The sequence below is a fragment of the Cheilinus undulatus genome, linkage group 3 (assembly GCF_018320785.1).
Source record: "Cheilinus undulatus linkage group 3, ASM1832078v1, whole genome shotgun sequence".
Classification (NCBI taxonomy): domain Eukaryota; kingdom Metazoa; phylum Chordata; class Actinopteri; order Labriformes; family Labridae; genus Cheilinus; species Cheilinus undulatus.
Genome location: NC_054867.1, coordinates 30,731,285 through 30,750,190, shown reverse-complemented (window position 1 = coordinate 30,750,190; position 18,906 = coordinate 30,731,285). Strand labels below are relative to the sequence as shown.

The following is an 18,906-nucleotide window of genomic DNA, read 5'->3' as shown; positions in this document are numbered from 1 at the left end:
TGTCGTCAGTTCCGTTGTGTTGAAAACAGTGTGCTCGTTTTGTTTTTCTCAAACCTGCCGGTTTGTTACAGCCCCTAAGAATATACGAGATTGTTTACCACCGCCTATTCAGTAGAAATACATTTTAAATCAAACATACTATTGCTGTTGTACATTGCGCCTAAGATGCATGCTTGCGTTTTGGTTAATTTCTCTCCAAGGTTTTAAAGACATTTTCGATCCACTGGCCGACTGGGAACGCCTGAAAAAAATATGACCCACTGGTTTTATTAGAGACACAGGAGGTGGGCATTGTTTTGGCTTTACTGGCTGTATCTTCATGAGAAACTATCGCTGCAGGAATGAGGATTACAGACAGTGTGCTACGAAGCTTCAGGGTTGCCCGGACATACGGAGAAAATACAAAGAAAGTAAACTGTGTGGATTTCAGCCCCAATGGCGAAAGTGCAATATCAAGTAGCGACGACGACAGTATTGTGTTATATGACATCCGGGAAGGAAAGTAAGTGGCCAGTGTTATTACATTCTAATATTATATGTAACTTAGTGTTGATGTTTAACTGTATTAATACGCCAAACAGAATGCAACCTTGTCTATAGTATGAGACATAATACGTAATTTCTATACATACACAGAAAAAAATAAACAATCAAATAAATAAAATACATATTCACATATTCCATCCTGTCGTAGACCCAAAAGGACCCTGTACAGCAAGAAGTACGGAGTTGACCTGATCCGCTACACTCGTGGAGATACGGAGACTGTGGTCTACAGCTCCAATAAACTGGATGGTAATAACTTATCACTTACATGCCCTTGTTGGCACAAAACACTAAGTACGATATCAAACATGGTTAAAATACACGTGAAAGGAAAATGTTTGTTTGTGTCTTGCAGATACCATCAGATACCTCTCACTCACTGACAACAAGTTCATCAGGTACTTCCCAGGCCACACTGCAAGGTGAGTTGGAAGAATATTGCAATCAAGTGTAGCTGATTGATAAACATAAGTAGAAATACAGGTCTTTGAATCTGTTCAAGGAAAGTCTACACCATGTACTGAGTTGTTACTGTTGAAAAGTAAAATGTGATCTTCCCCTTGCGTACAATGCACACACAACAAGAGAATGAATACCCTTCAGGGTTTTTAATGAAAGGCACACCTCCAAAAAAAAATTCTCTATAACCACAAATTTTGATGTAATGTGGACTCATTGTCTCACTGTGTTCTGGTGACCCTCATATGGTAAGGGATCCCAAACAACTGCCAAGTCTCTGCAGTTGACGGAGAGCTTAGATTGCACTTATCCCTATTTTTAGTTTGTATTTGTTTTACTTAGGTATCGATGCTATGTAAAATTATGTGCAGTACAATACTTCATACTCTAATAGAGGTAGTAATGACTGATTCTTAAAAGAACTATAAAATGTAGAGTGAAGAAAAAAATCATGCCAATATTATTGTGCATTCCTACTGTGCTGCACTTTGGTAGTTTTTTAGTTTATTTATAATTAGTTCTTGCACCAAAAGAGGTGACCAGCCCTCACAGACTTACAAGACACTGAAATAAAAAAAACAAAACAAATAGGAGCAATTAAACAATGAGAAGAGCACTTAGTACATCACAGTATATTTCAGGCAGAGACAAATCAAATATTAACATTTTTTACATCGGATATTAGACAGTAAACTGCTTAGCCAGCAGCTTTAATTTTTCTTAGTCAAACAATGAAAATATTTTTAAAAAGTGCAATGTAAATAAATTGGATAGGATTATTAAGCTTCTCAAGCCTGGTATCGCTTTGATCAAATCAAAGTAATGAGCTGTTACAAATCTTAAAAATAGTTATAAGGGTTGACATAGTTATTTTTCTAAATCTGTTGGTATCTGTATCCATCCTTTTTCCATCCTTGTCTAATCCAGGAAGGTTTAGGAATCTTGATACTTGCTGTATACTTGCATTACAAGTTGATCTTTCCTCTCTGTTGTTATTTCAGAGTTATTGCTCTCTCCATGTCACCAGTGGATGATACATTTATTTCTGGCTCTTTAGATAAGACAATCAGAATCTGGGATCTGCGCTCTCCTAACTGTCAGGTGAGTGATCTGTTAAAAAGCTGAATATGACACTTTCCCTGTTCTTTCCAGGCACTTACTCAAATATGTCATTATTGCTGCTTCTTCAATTATAAGTATAGATATCAAAATAATAACTGTGCATATACCAGATGCCAACCCTCCCACAGAGACTATCTGCCCTGTGACCACTGGGTGTCATCACACCTGCATTAAGGAACCATTGCTGTACTGAGATCTTCTCTCTGTGGTGTAAAACTCGACCAGACATCATCTGCAGCACGATACTGTCTGACAGTAGTTTGTAAACAAAGGCTCAGTGGATGGAGAGACATCAGTAACCTCTGAATTTACATAATTACTCTGAGTATAGCTAAAGTTTTGTTTCTGGTGTGAATGTGTGTCCTGTTCATATAGTTCTCTGTGTGTATTTTGTTGTGTGTGTGTTTATAAATTTCTAGTTTATTCATTGCTTTTTTAAAATGTGACCAGCCAGTAGACTACATACTACACTCTGATCCAAACATCTCATGGCAGCATTTATGTTTGATCTTATGATTGGTCCTTTTAAAAATGAAATTAGTACAAAGTATTTCAGGAACTCCTCTAATTAATTAGATGTAAAAAAAAGTATTCAACTGAACATTACATGTCATAATAAAAGGTTCATGATATGATTTTATTACACTTTCTAGGATTTTCTCTTTTTTATTGAAAAAAGAGACTAAAGGAAATTATGGCTAATATTGTTTTATTTAAATTTTATGACAATAAAATAAATCTAATTCTCCAAGTTATAGTATAAGTGTCAGAGTTATTCTGTTTGAGATGTAAAAGTAATCTTTAGTTGACATCATACATAGGCCACCATTAGCAGATAGCACCCTCTGGTGTTTAAAAAGAATATTGCAACAATTATTTAATTGATTTAAATAACTCATGTTTTGATTGTATTATGAGGTGTTTTACATCCTTCCTAATTAATGAAAAAGGATGGATACATTTTGCATATTTTTGTCTAAGGCTTTTCTTTTTACTATTTGTGTGTGTTTGTGTTTCAGGGTCTGACTAATCCACTAGGGAAACCAGTGTGTTCCTTTGACCCTGATGGTCTGGTTTTTGCTGCTGGGGTAGAATCTCAGGCCATTAAGCTGTACGATCTCCGTGCTTTTGACAAGGTAAGAGGAGACTGAATGTGAATGTGTCAGAGGTTTGGGTCTGCATGTCTAAATTCATGTTTGAGATAATCCTCAAACACTGTCTGAATCTTTTTTTGGCTTTGCTGTGTTTAAAATGATATTTCTTGATATTTTTTTATGACAGGGTCCTTTTGCCTCCTTTGAGACGAGGTTTAACCGTGTCTGTGACTGGACTGGACTCAGTTTCAGTAACGATGGGAAACAGATCCTCATCTCCACTAACGGTGGAATGATTCGTGTCCTGAATGCCTTCAATGGATCTGTGCTGCACACGTTTTCTGTAAGACAAACTGTAATTAAGACACAAACTTACTGAAAAACCCTACCAGTATGATTACCTGAGGGTGTTTTCTATTTTGTTTTAAGGGCTACAACAACAGCAAAGGCATCTCACTTGAAGCCTGCTTCACTCCGGATTCACAGTTTGTCATGATAGGTAAGAGTAAACACCTTAGTTTATAATGTTTGGTCTTTTCTCATTGCATATCCATTCAAATATGTGTTGTTTTGCAGGTTCAGAAGACGGGAGGGTCCATGTTTGGAGCACCGACAGCGGGATGAAGGTGGCTGTGCTGGATGGGAAACATCCAGGACCAATCAACACTCTACAGTTTAACCCCAGATACATGACCTTTGCCAGCGCCTGCACTCAAATGGTGAGAACAGTCACATCACATCAGTCTTTCTTGAAAGGTGCTCTCTTTTCTGTAATTCCTTTTTTCTTTCTTTTTACAGATGCTTTGGCTCCCATGTATTGATGACCTATAGAGAGATGCTGAAGTCAGTCCTTTTTATAAAACATAGAAAAGCCACTTAAAGGCACAGAATACCCCTATATGTTGGACTGGGGCCTTTTCATCAGAGTAGGGGAATGTTTTAATACTTGTTTCTAAACTTTTTAATAACAGTATTTAAAACTAAAATAAAAATAGAGACAAAATATCCTTAGTTTTAGTCTTTGACATAACTGACTAACTGGCACCTAAAACAGTGAGACCTCACACAGTGGTAGTTTTATGTCTGGAATTGTATTTAAACATAATCTTTAAATAAATAAAATGATAATCGAAGAGTAGCTTGTGAGAGTGTGTTTTTAAAAATGTATGGTGTTCACTCAGCCCTGACATGTAACCAAAAAAAAACCAAAACTAGTAAAAACTACACTAAAACGAAGCATTTTCGCAAAATAAAAACTAAACTATCAAACCGGCCGTAAAACCAAATGAAACTAAACTGAAATGGAACACAGAAAACAAAATAAAATAAAAACAAATAAAAATCCCAAACTATTATAACCTTGCTCAGGCTGGCCCACAGAATTGCCTGGGCCCCCTAAAAAAGCCCAGTGAAAAGGCTCTCCGAAGGCTGGATTTACTAATATCCATGGATGTGTTTTGGATCAGTAGCACTTCTGCCAGCCTCCCGGATAATATTTGACTCCTTTAGAAAATGAAAAGTAATATAACTAGTTACTGTTGGGTTCAAAAGTTCCCCAGCAAGTTGCCTCAGTTTTTTCTTTTCTGGCATCCTGACTTGTAGTCCATGATATTGCTATGAGGTCTGACATTACTAGTTGAATAGTTTGGTTCAATGGCCCTGTTTAAAATGTTAACATTACAGGAGAAAAAGGGATTATTCAATTCTAAGACTGAGGGTTTGCATTTTTAAGCAGGCTACAAGTTACTGAAGCACTGATAAATCAAGTGTGTATGTTTGTTACTTTAAAAGAATGGTTAGTATTAAGTTTCAGAATGAAATGTTCATTGTAGTTAGTCTTCACAACAGGCCATGTGAGCCCCCTTTACAGCTTGGCCCCAGAAAGCCCCCCTTATGGGTGGCCTTGAAGAAACAGATTTTCTAATATTGTGAGCTTGCCACTGTATTCTTTCTAGTTGTCCTGTGATACTAATCAACCTCTTACACATAGCATTGATAGAAGAGCAAATACTGACGATGCAAGAGTACATTTATGGAAAAGTGTTGGGCTCTTCAGAAATAATTCACAATTCTCTCTGCAAGTGGATTACTACAGCCTTAAAAATCCTTAGAGCTGTGTTTTTTAACCTTTTCTTGCCCAAGGCTCACCGTATCCATTCTCATTAAAAATAGCCTCTTTAATACATGTTGTAGTACCTTCAGTTCATTTAGGACCACTAAGTCAAGAAACAAACATAGTTTTCATTTTATTAGCAGCTATGATTATGATTTTTTTTCCATTATTTATATTTGGTGCTATGGCTGTTCTAGTACCTACAAGAAAAGTCTGCGACAGGGACAGAAGCAGCAAAAAACCCCGAACAGAGCAGAGATCAACGACAACAGAATGAAACTGGTTATGTCAGATGTACAGGTACATCTCAAAAAATTAGAATATCATGAAAAAGTTCAATATTTTTTATTACACATAGGGAGAAATATTTCAAGCCTTTATTTCTTGAAATTTTGATGATTATGGCTCACAGATAATGAAAACCCAAAATTCAGTGTCTCAGAAAATTAGAATATTGTGAAAAAGTTCAATACTGGAAAGTGGTGGTGTCACATCCTAATCAGCTAATTATCTCAAAACACCTGCAAAGGTTTCCTGAGCCTTTAAATGGCCTCTCAGTCTGGGTCAGTAGACTACACAATCATGGGGAAGACTGCAGACTTGACAGATGTCCAGAAGACAGTCATTGACACCCTCCACAAGGAGGGTAAGCCACAAAAGGTCATTGCTAAAGAAGCTGGTTGTTCACAGAGTGCTGTATCTAAGCATAGAATTTGGGGGAGCTTCACAAGGAGTGGACTGAGGCTGGAGTCAGTGCATCAAGAGCCACTATGCACAGGCGAATCCTAGAAATGGTCTATGAATGTGGCATTCCTCCTGTCAAGCCCCTCCTGAACCAGAGACAACGTCAGAAGCGTCTTACCTGGGCTGTAGAGAAAAAGAACTGGACTGTTGCTTAGTGATCCAAAGTCCTCTTTTCAGATGAAAGTCAATTTTGCATGTCATTTGGAAATCAAGGTCCCAGAGTCTGGAGGAAGAGTGGAGAGGCACAGAATCCACATTGCTTGAAGTCCAGTGTGAAGTTTCCACAGTCAGTGGTGATTTGGCCTGCCATGCCATGAAGTCCACAGTGAACACAGCCATCTACAAGGACATTTTAGAGCACTTCATGTTTCCTTCTGCTGACAAGCTTTATGGAGATGCTGGTTTCATTTTCCAGCTTTGTTGGCACCTGCCAAGCTGCCAACAAAGCTGGTTCGATGACCATGGTGTTACTGTACTTGATTGGCCAGCAAACTGGCCTGACCGGAACCCCACAGAGAATCTATCGGGTATTGTCAAGAGGAAGTTGAGAGACACCAGACCCAACAACGCAGATGACCTATCAAAGCAACCTGGGCTTCCATTACACCTAAGCAGTGCCACAAGCTGATCGCCTCCATGCCACACCGCATTGATGCAGTATTTCATACAAAAGGAGGCCCAACCAAGTATTGAGTACATAGAAATGAACATACTTTTTCAGAAGCCTGACATTTCTGTTTTAAATATCCTTTTTATTGATCTTATTTAATATTCTAATTTTCTGAGACACTGAATTTTGGGGTTTCATTATCTGTAAGCCATCAACATAATCATCAACATTTCAAGAAATAAAAGCTTGAAATATTTCACTCTATGTGTAAAAAGTCTATACAATATATGGGTTTCACTTTCAGAAATGAGTGACAAAAAATATTGAACTTTTTATGATATTCTAATTTTTTGAGATGTACCTGTAGTTTAATAGAGGTGCTGGGGGTAAGGAGGGTTGCAAAGAGCATCTTAGATATGGTGGCGTGAGTGCATTTAGTCAATAGGAAGGATGTGAATCAGCTGGCAGACAGATGATGAGGGCTTGTGTGAGAACAGCTGATCTCAATGAAATGGCAGCACTTGACATTGTGGCCTGCCTGAACTAAGGCTATATGCTCAATTTGATATGTGGTTTTAGTGATAACATAAGATTGTACATATTCCCACAGCATGCCTAGACTTGCCTCTGCCATGCTGAACCATTTGAGAACCACTACCACCACTGGAACTTGTATTTTTTGCCATTGTGGACAAAATGGGGCCCATTATCATCTGTATAAGCAGATTTATTTTATTGTTTCTTTTGCACATGAAATATCCACTGGTTTTGTTTTATCAGTCATTGTAAATCTTCGCTGTGAAAAAAAGTAAACATCTGTTTCTACTGTGTGCTGTTAATAACTTTGTGTTAGAGGTACCCTAAGGTATTAGTTACAAGATTTAAAGCAATACTGAATAGTTGATCCTTCTACTGGTGGTCTTATTTACTTTTGAGGCCATAAAGAGGCATCAGTTATGATTTGAGTTTGTTTCAAAATCAGCTAAAACCATGTTGGAGCTCTAAACACAGGAAATATTACAATGATTCAAAATGTGTGTTTATTACATAATTACAGACTGGCTCATAAGAATGACACCACCCTTACATGATCTCATTGAAAAAACAGGCCAGACACTCAAATGTAAACAAATATGCTTGAGTGAAAGAAGCTCAGGCATTACAAATCATTTTGTAGGTTTTGTGGGTTTTTTTTTTTTCTTTTTTTGTTCAGATAAATTATGTTTTCCTAAAGTAGAAAAGGAAGGGAGGGGTGGGGGGTCTGCTGAATAATGTATAGATGCTTGGGTTGTGTACTCACCACATTGTGAATAATGAATGATCCCATCACAGGTAACCTCACAGGTACACACTTATCTTTCTCTCACCTACCTGTGCGTGTGTTCATGTGTGAGAACCAGGGTCATGTGGGAGGGAGATGTAATAAAAGGGATGATAGTTACAGTATTTGACACTTAAAGTTAATTTAACTTTTTGTTAACCCTGTATATGTTGTTTAGTCCTGTTATATTGCTGTTTGTCCAGTTAATATTCTATTACTACTGTCTTTCTAGGAGTAATCTTTCCAGTGTATACAACTCTTCTAGGATAAAGCTGTTTGCCTGTTAACCACACATCCTCCCCTTTTCCTAACCCATGAAAAGGATCTTTGCCATCAAAATGCACAAAAGGATACTGCTCATCAATACATGATCACTCCTGTTTTTGATCCATTGAACAATACTGAAATGAGGCAGTCAGATTCTGCCCTGGTGTCACATTTCTGTGACCAGGTGTCCAGAATTTGAGATCATGCCTGAGTTAATAGGCCTCTCTGTGTGACTGAGCGATAAAATGTCGATACATGTGACAGCATCTGAAAACACCGTCCTGACCACTGATGTCATGATTGGTGGAGCTGTACTCACACAGAGTAGGGTACAGGTCAGGACAGTATGTGACTAAGGAGTACCAGAGAGACTTTAAAAGTGTCCCGTCATCGATACGCAGAGAGTTTTAGATCAGTGGTCAGGGTGGCATATCCACTGACAGGCACATTATTACTCATCAGCCACAGTTCCGCATATTGTGTTTCAAGTGCTAGGAATCTCCCGAATCACCCTCCAGGCGTTTATGTCAGTGGTGCGCATGGGTCCATCTGTCTGCCATCAGTGTAGAGACAGCCTTCCTGCTGAGCCAGAGGACACACTGACACCTGGAGCAGCTCCTTCTTCTACGAGAGGAGGGTGAAGATGTCACACCAGACTGGAATAAACGGTAAGTTTCTTTAATACAAGAACAAAATGAACTTTCTGGAGGCAGGTTGTGTTTGTGTGTTGGCCTAGACATTATTTGTTTTTGTCACCCTTTATTTTCAGCTTTTGGGATGTAAAATGCAACACTTCCTCACTTTCTCACTGACTTTGTCTCCTGACTTAAAGAAATTGTGCTTTTAGATTTAACTGCCTTGTGTTGCCATCTTCATGCACCTGTTGTGGATATTTATAATGAATGTTGGATTATGGAGAGGTCTTTAAAATAGCCTCTTCATGGCCAATTTCCTCTCATTATGCCTGCTTCCTCTCATAACACTCTGCAATTTTATTATTTAGAGCTGACATTGATGTATAGATAAGTTCACAGTGATGTATATTTGTGTGTTGTGGCATTTTGTAATTGGAGCATGGGGGGACGGTTTGGCAGAAGCATACCTCTCTCACCTTTCTCACCTGTTCTTACATCATTTATGAGATGCTGTGTTTGGTAACCATGGTGAGAGAGAAGGAGAGGGTGCAACAAATAGATCATTATTGGGGCAACAGGACCATCAGTGAGTTTAGAAACTTAGATGGGTAAAATAGATTATCCCTCAAAATCCAAGGCCTCAAATTTGGTTGTTTGGCCCCCACTTCTTCAGCCTGAGTCCCTTTGTGTCATGGCGTGCTGATCTGGCAGTGGATCAAATTTTCTCTCTGAAGTAGAGTCTCGGGTTCTTACTTACCCAACTGTCTCACTTGCTCTCAACCCCCACTCCATCCTCAGTCCTGACCTGTCTGTGTTATATCTTGTTTCTTCAGCAACATCCGACCTGAAAGAGTTCCTGGCCCAAGCGAGGGGAGGTGCCATCAGAGTCATGAAGATTGTCATTAGAAATGGTAAACATGGAGGGTTTCCTGTTTTAGAAACTTTTAACACGTTTTTAAATTCACGGATGAGTTTACCTGACAAGTTTTGATTTTCTGCAGAGGAGCTGGTGTTGGACTCGTACAGAGAGCCTGCACAGAACTGGGACAAGGATTACGATCACTTCCTGCTTCCTCTGCTCACACCTCAGGAACCCTGCTACATCCTCTACCGCCTGGACACCCAGAATGCACAGGGATACGAGTGGATCTTCATCGCCTGGTCACCTGACCAGTCACCGGTATGTGCTGAGCAACAGTTTTACATTGTGCAATTGACAGATCTAACTCAACAGAAGCCCTCTAATGTCTGCAGGCAAATTCATTTTAATAGTAATTGAAAGAAAATTGAGCAGCAACATGAAGAATAGAAGGGGGACCTAACTTTACAGCCAAACTTTATTTCTATAACTTTTTGTGTACAACTTGTTTTAGAAATGCACATTTTATTCATATCTATGCACAGAAAAAAATGTATATTAAAATTTTTATCATATAAAATAAAAAGTTATCACAATAAAAGAAATAATCAGATTTTTAAAGATTTATTATTCACGGTTTTAAACATATATTCAATTTGCACTTTAAGACCGAACAGTAAAAGTTTGTAACCTGACACGTCAGATGGATTTGTTTCATCCATGTGGAAAACCTTCAGTACTAAGCGTCAGGGAAAGGGAAATTTATTGGATGATTGTTCTGTCTGTCACATCTTTACTGGCCAATCAGAGCAACAAAACACGTGACGTAGCCGCGAGCGAGGTGTGCATGCGCAGCTACCGAGGAATAAGGGGAACCATGGCAACTATAGACATGTCACTACACGACTTTCGTCGTGTCGTCGTTTTTGAAAAGAAAACACCTCACTGCTGTTCTTTGTTCTTCTTTTAACGAAGAAATGTCATCAAGTTCTGATAAAACTGGTGCTTTAGCAGCATCCACGCTACTCTCTTCTGCCATAATTGCACCGGCCTCTTGTTGCTACTTGCTCACATCACGACTCCACCATGCCTGAAAGTACTGCCCCTCGTCGCTGATTGGTCCTGTCACTTTCTGCAAGTTTGGTAATTTCTCTAAGAATTTCTTTGCTAACTTGGCTAAACCAGCTTTATTTCCTTACAAAAGGGAGATAAATAGGTAGAAATCTAGAGAAATATACTGCATTTTACTTACAATCATAGGAAAACCTAAAAAAAATAATGTATGAAATTACTGTATGTCCACTTAGGGCTTCTGTAGAAAGAGGTTTTGTAACATTTTTTTCCCCTGGGAAACATATGTGACCCATTAGAAAGAGCTTCGCAACCCACTTTTGGGTTCCGACCCACCAGTTGAGAAGCACTGGTCTAAACAGCATCACTACCTTCAACAGACCAAGGCACTGTAAATGCAAGCTACAATGTTACAATGTCATCTAGCCAAAGGGACAAACATCTAAGAGTAAGAATAACACAAGTAAAGATCAAGACTCGGTGACATCTTTTAAATCACTCCTTAAAACTCACTTTTATAGACTTGCTTTTATGTGATGTCCCTTCTAACTTTTTATCTATTTCATTACTTCTCTTTTATTTACACTACTCTTATTCTTTTTATAATTCTATACTCTTCTTTCTTATCTCATGTTCATTTTCTTCTTTATCTCATGTTTACCTACCTAAATTTTACTTATCTGTTCTCATGTCTACTACATTTCTGTCTTGAATCTTATCTTTGTTTTATCCCCACTGATGTGATGTCGTCATTATTTTCATGTATTTGTTTGGTTGTTTGTTTGACTATATGTATTTAACTCTCCTCCTCCTACATCCTACCATGTCTTTCGGAATATTATCATAGGAATCATTGCTTTTCACTGACGCCATTATATTTTAGATTTTACAATCTTCTACTGTAACTCTCATTCAAGATCTGCTTGTGTCATTTTCATTTTTGTTATTTTTCCTTGTTATATGTCAACATTATATTCTTCCCTTCATGTTTGATTTCACAGAGCTCCTATTCTGCTCTGATTGCTGATGTTGATTTTTCCCTGAGTTTTTGCTTTTGCTGTATGTAAAGCACTTTGTAAACAACTGTTTTTAAAAGTGCTATATAAATAATGTTATTATTATTATTATTATTATTATTATTATTATTATTATTATTATTAAGACAAGAGAAAACAACATCAGTAAGTGCCATAAAGTGCTTCAAATCCAATCATTAATGTGCAACCTCTCATTACCATCAATTAAATTGTCTCCACAGACAAATAATGACCAAAGTCCTGAGTGCAGGGTCACATACAAAGAGCCGGGAGCGCAAAACCCCAGAAGAAGAACAAGACAGTGCGAGCCAGCTGTATTTGGGAGATTCATTCTGGCACCAGGGACAACAGTGGAGAAAAGCCTGGCTTAAGTGCATTGTGTTCTCCAAAGCAACAGTGCTGACACCACCAAACTGAGCCAATACCTGCTAATAGCCCCCACAAACAAAAGGATTTACATGGACAAAGCAAGAGAAAACATTGAAAATAGGGGAAAGAGAGTGAGCTGAGGAAGACAAGGGAGGAAACAGAGCAGCCAGGTTGAAGTATCCTAATCAGGGCTAGGCACTCACTGGATATGGCTGTCACTCAACCTTCCCCTGCTTCCTCATTTTTATGAAGGAGGAGAGGAGAGATGAAGACAGGATATGAGTGTTTTCATCCACCTTTTTTTATTTTTTTATTTTTTTTATTATTCCTTTTTTTCAAGATTTATTTTGGGGCCTTTATTGCCTTTATTAGAGAGATAAGACCTGTGGCTCTCTCTTGTACGGTGTGCTACATAACTACTTGGTAATTTGCGCCCTCATCTACATTAAATTTAGTATTATTTTTCCTAATCCAAAACAACTGGCTCTTTGATCCATTTGACGCCTTCTTTACTGTCTTTCTCAAACTCTGCCCTGCACCTCTAGCTCTAAGTAATGAGACTTATGAGCTTGCTATAAACCCTCTAAATTCCACCACTAACTTGTAGTAAAGTTTTTAAGTACCTGTCTTTGAATAATAGTATATTTCTGACATGGTCCATAAAAAGTTCAAATTTCCAATTAAAATTCTTGAAATGACAGTATGTTGTCACTTATTGAAACTTATTCCTCTTCAGACAGAAGATATGTCACAAAACTTATTTCAACTGAAGTCTGAAAAAACAATACTTATCTTTGCCCTCTGAAAATCTCAAAAACAGATCCATAGAGATCCCTCTGAGCTTCCTTGTCCCAAATACTAAGGCGTTGTCAGAAACAAGGGGATCATTTTTATAAGTGAGCAAAGTTTTTATTAAAACCACCAAGAAACTGATACAATCTTGTTTTTATTAATGTAGGAACATCTCCAAGAGCAGGGAAATGCTATCTACTGCCCAAACCAAGACACTTTCAGTGTTAATTATAATTAATTATACCTTAATTATACCTATACCTTCTCTATCTTTCTCCTGTCCTGGCACCTGTTAGGTGAGGCAGAAGATGGTGTATGCAGCCACCCGTGCCACACTGAAGAAAGAGTTTGGAGGAGGTCACATTAAAGATGAAATATTTGGCACAGGAGAGGTCAGTAAAATCCTTCCAGCATAGCCACATATGAGAGGATCTTGAGTTGCTTCAGCAGTCCTCTGTCTGTGTGTCGGTCTGCAGGACGACGTCTGCTTCCAGGGATACCTGCGACATATGACCTCCAGCTTGTCCCCGGCTCCGCTGACAGCAGCCGAACAGGAGTTACAACGAATCAAAGTCACAGAGGTAGAGATTAAATCCTGCCAAATGTATGGATATATGAAGTAAAGTATACTTTTTAAATCCATTCAGTGCTAATCCTGTTTCCATTTTTCTCCTCCAGGATAAAGTTGTATGGGTAGGTGGAAATGTTTTTGTGACATAAATGTATGTCTGTGTGTATGAATAAGAGGGAGTAGGAAAGATTTTAATACTCTCTCTTATTTTTTACAGGATGAACGTAGACGGATTGGGACTCCAACTGCACGAGCTAGGGTCTGTTACTATCCTTTCGTCTGTTTGAATCTCTATCAGTCCATCTGTGTGGCTGTCAAAATTTCAAAGTTTGTTTTCATCCTGCAGGTTACAATGGAGTTTGGTTTGGACAAAAGGGCACAGACACTTCAAGGACTCGCATTTCCGCTCCAGGAAGAGGCCAAACGAGCTCTGCAACAACTCAAGCAGAGGCGTATCAACTATATACAGCTGGTGAGCTCAGAAAAAAACAGCATATCTAATTACAAAGCCTTTTGGACTGCAAGCATACCTCAAGCATACAGCCCCAATTTAAGACAAATTTCCTGCAGTGGGCAATAAAGTGTATCACATTGTATTGCATCTTGCTATACCAAATTGAACCGTATCATACCTGTGGTATGGTATGGTATCACATTGTAATGCATCATACCATAAAGTATCCTATCCTACCCTATAGTAATTTATTGTTGCGTCAATCCTCCTTGCTGCCTGATGGTGCCCACAGACAGCTTACTACCCAAATCTTTGCCTTGAGCCTCAGTCTTTGGTCCAAACATACCTAAATACTGTATATCATATCATATTGTATCGTATCATATCATATTGTAACAAACTGTAGTGGGTTGAAATGCATGGCATTGCATCTGATTGCACTAAATTATATCATATCACATTCTGTCACATCATAAACTGTATCAGATCATATCTATTAATAATTGGTAGTATTCCATCGTATTGTATCGTATTGCATCTGGTATGTTTTACCAGAGCCCTAATATTGGATCATACTGTATGATACTTTGTCATAGCTTGTGTTTTTTTTTTTACATAAAGTATATTGCACCTTATTGCATCACATCCTTTTTTGTTATATCGTATTGCATTTTATCATTTGACTTAGTTATTTATTGTAATCTGCCAGTAAATTATTTGACTCAATCAGTGTATCTTAGTTTAACAGTAAAAACTGTTCCAATCATATCATGACACATTGCATTGAACTGTAAATTATCGTAAGATAAAGGCTTCAAGCTTTCACTCTCTATTTTGAACAGTAAAAATTTGCGAACTATGACTTGACAAAGCCTGTTTGTGTGGGATTCGTTGCAGAGGCTGGATGTAGAGAAAGAAACCATTGAGCTTGTTCACACCAAACCTACAGAAACCCACGAGCTTCCCTTCAGGATCCCTACAGATTCACCCAGATATCACTTCTTCATCTTCAAACACTCCCACCAGGGTCAGCGGCAGGAGGCGTTGGGTTAGTACTTAGATTTGCCAGACTTCTATTATAGAAGTCCTTTATTTCTGAAGGAATGGAGGGAGCAGTAGAATATTTTTTGAACTATGTCCACAGAGTTTTTTTCTTTTCAAAAGAAGAGTGTTTGAACATTGAGTTGACTCTCCTCAAATTTAAACTGACACAAATTAGGGTTTTTACCTCAAACTTAAAGCTACACTATTCAGTATATTTATCTAAATAACAAGTTAAAGCTGTATGTTGTATTGATAAACCAGCACACCCAACATTCTCCACAGAGTTTTAGTATCTCCCAGTGTACTGTTGTTGTTTTAGCTCACTGTTTTGGCATTTAGCTCAGATCTCTATATCCCTTCCTAATTTTCATAATCCTTACACTTTTACTTGAATATCTGAATTTTGGGGTTTAGTCTAACTGCAGAGTTTCAGCTTTTAATTTTCTGTAGCCATTCTTTACTGTGCACCGTTGAGCTTAATGGAGGTGACAACATGGTGATGCATTGACCTACTGATCCAGTTATATGGTCCACGGGACATTGTGGACCAAAAACGGATTTTTAAGTCAATAAATATTAGATTTATATTAGTAGTGTGCACACAAAACACATCAAATAAATCCTATTTTTGTTCAGCATCTGCAATTCATGTAAATATACAACTGAAAATTTTTGTTCTACTGCCAGTAAGTGGTTAAAAAATTATGATTTACAGCTTTACCAGATCAAAATCCAGATCAAGCACTTATGGATGGTTGCAGCAATCTGTTAAATCCTGTTGTAGTAATTGTGTAGAATGTGGGGATGGTTTGTCCTGTCTTGCTTGGCTGAATGCTCTAAAGGATTTAAAGGAGCATCATAGGATCTTGATCAGCTCTAGAAACACATATGATATCAACATAAAATAAAGATCCAGTATGGTTGGAAGCAACAACTCAAGGAAAGACAATATCCCTTAACCAGGAAACACACAATGATGTTAAAAAGAACAACAACCAAAAAAATGTAAATACTGGAAAAATAGCTGGTTTTCTCTGACCATCAGCATCTTGACTGATGACTTTTATCTCTTCCAGTGTTCATATATTCGATGCCCGGGTACACTTGCAGTATCAAGGAGCGGATGCTGTACTCAAGCTGCAAGAACAGACTACTGGATGAGGTAGAGAGAGACTACCAGCTGGAGGTCACCAAAAAGGTAAATAGTAACAAATACCTTACAGTACAATGATAGATGAATGATAGGTAGTGATGATCACGGATGTTGTAGCTCTGTGGTCATTTTCTAACTAAAAGAGGATGTAGGTATGACTAAATCTAGTTTTGTGGAGTTATTTCAGACTCAAACTTAAATAATGGCCAGCTTTTCCAAAATGTGATAAAGAAATATGTCCCCTGTTAGTATAGAGGGGCATTTTTGTTAGTGATTGAGTGTTTTTGTGTGTATTTGTATGTAGATGGAAATAGACAGTGGCGACGGCCTGACAGAAGACTTCCTGTATGAGGAGGTCCACCCAATGGAGCACACCTTAAAACAGGCCTTCACCAAGCCACGTGGACCAGGAGGGAAGAGGGGCAACAAACGCCTCATCAAGGGTGCAGGAGAAAATGGGGAAGAAAGTTAGATACTACACACACATTAGGAATCATATGCAAACACACACAACACAACACAATATCTATGAATTGACTTGTTTTACTGGTTAACTTCTCATTTTTTCATGCTAGGTGCAGATATTTCACTCTGAAAACTGAACAAAAATACATCCAACATAAAGCAGAATTCATATTTTATCCTCCAGGTAAAGGGCTGCTAAATGTAGGTGAGATAAATATAATAATAATCCCAAATACAACTCAGGAACTACTTTTTAACCCAAGAGAGATATAGTGTGAGTTTGACTTTGATTGTTCACTGATACAAAGACATATCTTCTCTTAACAGATGACATGGCTGTGTCCAAAGAACAAAAAACAGCAACCTAAAAGTCCAACATTAAATCATTTATAGCGTCTTAAAAATAATAATAATAGTGCAAGTGCACATAGCAAAGTTGCAGGGAAATAGCTGGATAACAAGCTGGACTTGTTTCTTTAGCAGAGGCAAGTAATAATGTGTCTGTAACAGGAGCAACCACAACAGTGTGTCTATATGAAGAGATTTGACCAAGTTTGAACTTAATTGAAAACAAAATCTGTTATAGATGTCAAAAAGTTTAATGTTTTGGTATCACATTTAAAGGCTATCTGTGTATTGCCCATTATCTGTTAATCACTATCTGCGCTTTTTACCATTAGGTGAATTGAATAATTGAAAACAATACTCAAACAAATAAAAAAAACAAGCATTATATCACATTAAAAGATATAATGTGTGTTTCAGAACTACACTACTTTCTCTACAAAACATGTCATTCAAATGTTTATATCATAGACACAATATTCGTTTGCCTTGAGGAATTTTTGGAGTTTAATTTAGAAAAAGGCTGAGGCTTGAACAGTCTCTGGTATGGATTTAAACTGAGTATTATTCTTGCACACAGCATCATTGTTGATTGTTTTAATGAAAAACTCTAGGCATTCTCCCTACTTAAGCCTGGCAACAAGCTGAAATGAGATAATATTGGATGTTATATGTTTCATTGTACATGGATGTTTATTTCTATTTTTTAATTACACCAAGTACTTGTGAAGTTCCTGGCACCTTCACTTTCTTTGTTTCTCACAGTCACTGGTTGGTGAATAGTTATGACATTTCATCTAGAGATGGGTTCCCCTTTATATTCCCTTGTAGAGGCTGTCTATACTTTCCCTATGGTTCCATTTTTATCACATGCAAACACATGCTCTTCACCTGTACAGTTGCCTTCTCTAGTCATCATGTCCAGGTTTGACTGCAGTCAGCAGAAGGTCGTTGTTTTACAAAAACCCACAATAAAAGATTTTCTTTATGTTACTGGTCTTGCATCCTTATTTTTGCCTGCCACTATGTGCGTGATATTGTGTAGTCATGCAGGCAGCAGCCGCAGCAGCAGGGATCAGGGCTGAGCAGTGGAGGTCACTTTGTTGTGTGTGTTTTCCAGGAAGCCTCTCTACCCAGAAGCCCTCAGCCGCTCTTTTAAACCGCACGGCTGATGTGAACACGCTTTCTTGGAAACACGGTTCAAGGCGTACTTGTAGGTTTTAAATGGTTATTATCTTTCTACATGGAATCTGTGGGTTGGGTGTTGATGATGAACTTTGACTTTGTGAAGAAATACTGACTTCTGACATGACCCAGTTCAGTACATTTTCCAGGAATATGAGTGAACTATTTGTGCTGCACAGGTGGTTTTTCATCAGTTGTTGATTTAACGAAATATAATCCCACATTGAAAACGTGTTTCTCAGAGCGATAGAGAGAGAAGTTCGCCGTGTGGCTTGACATGATGATCTTCAAAAGCTGTACCCATTACACGTGTAGCCTACAGTCACGTGTGTACGTGAAACCACATAGCCTATTATTACTATTTAATGATCATGAAGCCGTTAAACCATATAACTAAAAAAAAGTATAGGTCTAAACTCCTTGTTTCCATTGGTTGAAAACAGGGCATTAGACGCACTACTGCGGTCATATCAAGACACCGAGGTGTCACACAGACAGTACCGGAAGTACTACTGTTTTCTTTCAACATAAGAGGCTGTATGCTTACATACAAGGGCTGGAGCAAAATGATGAGTGATAAGGCTGATTTTAACAATTTTAATTAAAAACGAGTTCAAACTCTGTCAGAGCTGAAATTCACACTAAATCTT

The 18,906-nt window shown here is 38.0% G+C and overlaps 2 protein-coding genes across 2 annotated transcripts; both read left to right on the top strand.

Annotated features, from left to right (window-relative positions):
* Positions 1 to 61: 61 nt before the first annotated feature.
* Positions 62 to 4,356, top strand: LOC121506242 (WD repeat-containing protein 82-like). Its single transcript, XM_041781956.1, has 9 exons — positions 62 to 502; positions 695 to 795; positions 902 to 968; positions 2,007 to 2,106; positions 3,147 to 3,263; positions 3,409 to 3,564; positions 3,651 to 3,720; positions 3,798 to 3,940; positions 4,020 to 4,356. The coding sequence occupies exons 1-9, from the start codon at positions 342 to 344 to the stop codon at positions 4,050 to 4,052; spliced, it is 948 nt and encodes a 315-aa protein (XP_041637890.1). The 5' UTR covers positions 62 to 341; the 3' UTR covers positions 4,053 to 4,356.
* A 4,288-nt stretch (positions 4,357 to 8,644) lies between these two features.
* LOC121506235 (twinfilin-2-like) lies at positions 8,645 to 18,101 on the top strand. The gene is made up of 11 exons (XM_041781943.1): positions 8,645 to 8,944; positions 9,745 to 9,822; positions 9,913 to 10,091; positions 13,336 to 13,431; positions 13,516 to 13,620; positions 13,718 to 13,732; positions 13,828 to 13,869; positions 13,957 to 14,082; positions 14,962 to 15,112; positions 16,185 to 16,306; positions 16,566 to 18,101. The coding sequence occupies exons 1-11, from the start codon at positions 8,920 to 8,922 to the stop codon at positions 16,731 to 16,733; spliced, it is 1,107 nt and encodes a 368-aa protein (XP_041637877.1). The 5' UTR covers positions 8,645 to 8,919; the 3' UTR covers positions 16,734 to 18,101.
* The last annotated feature ends 805 nt before the right edge of the window (positions 18,102 to 18,906 follow it).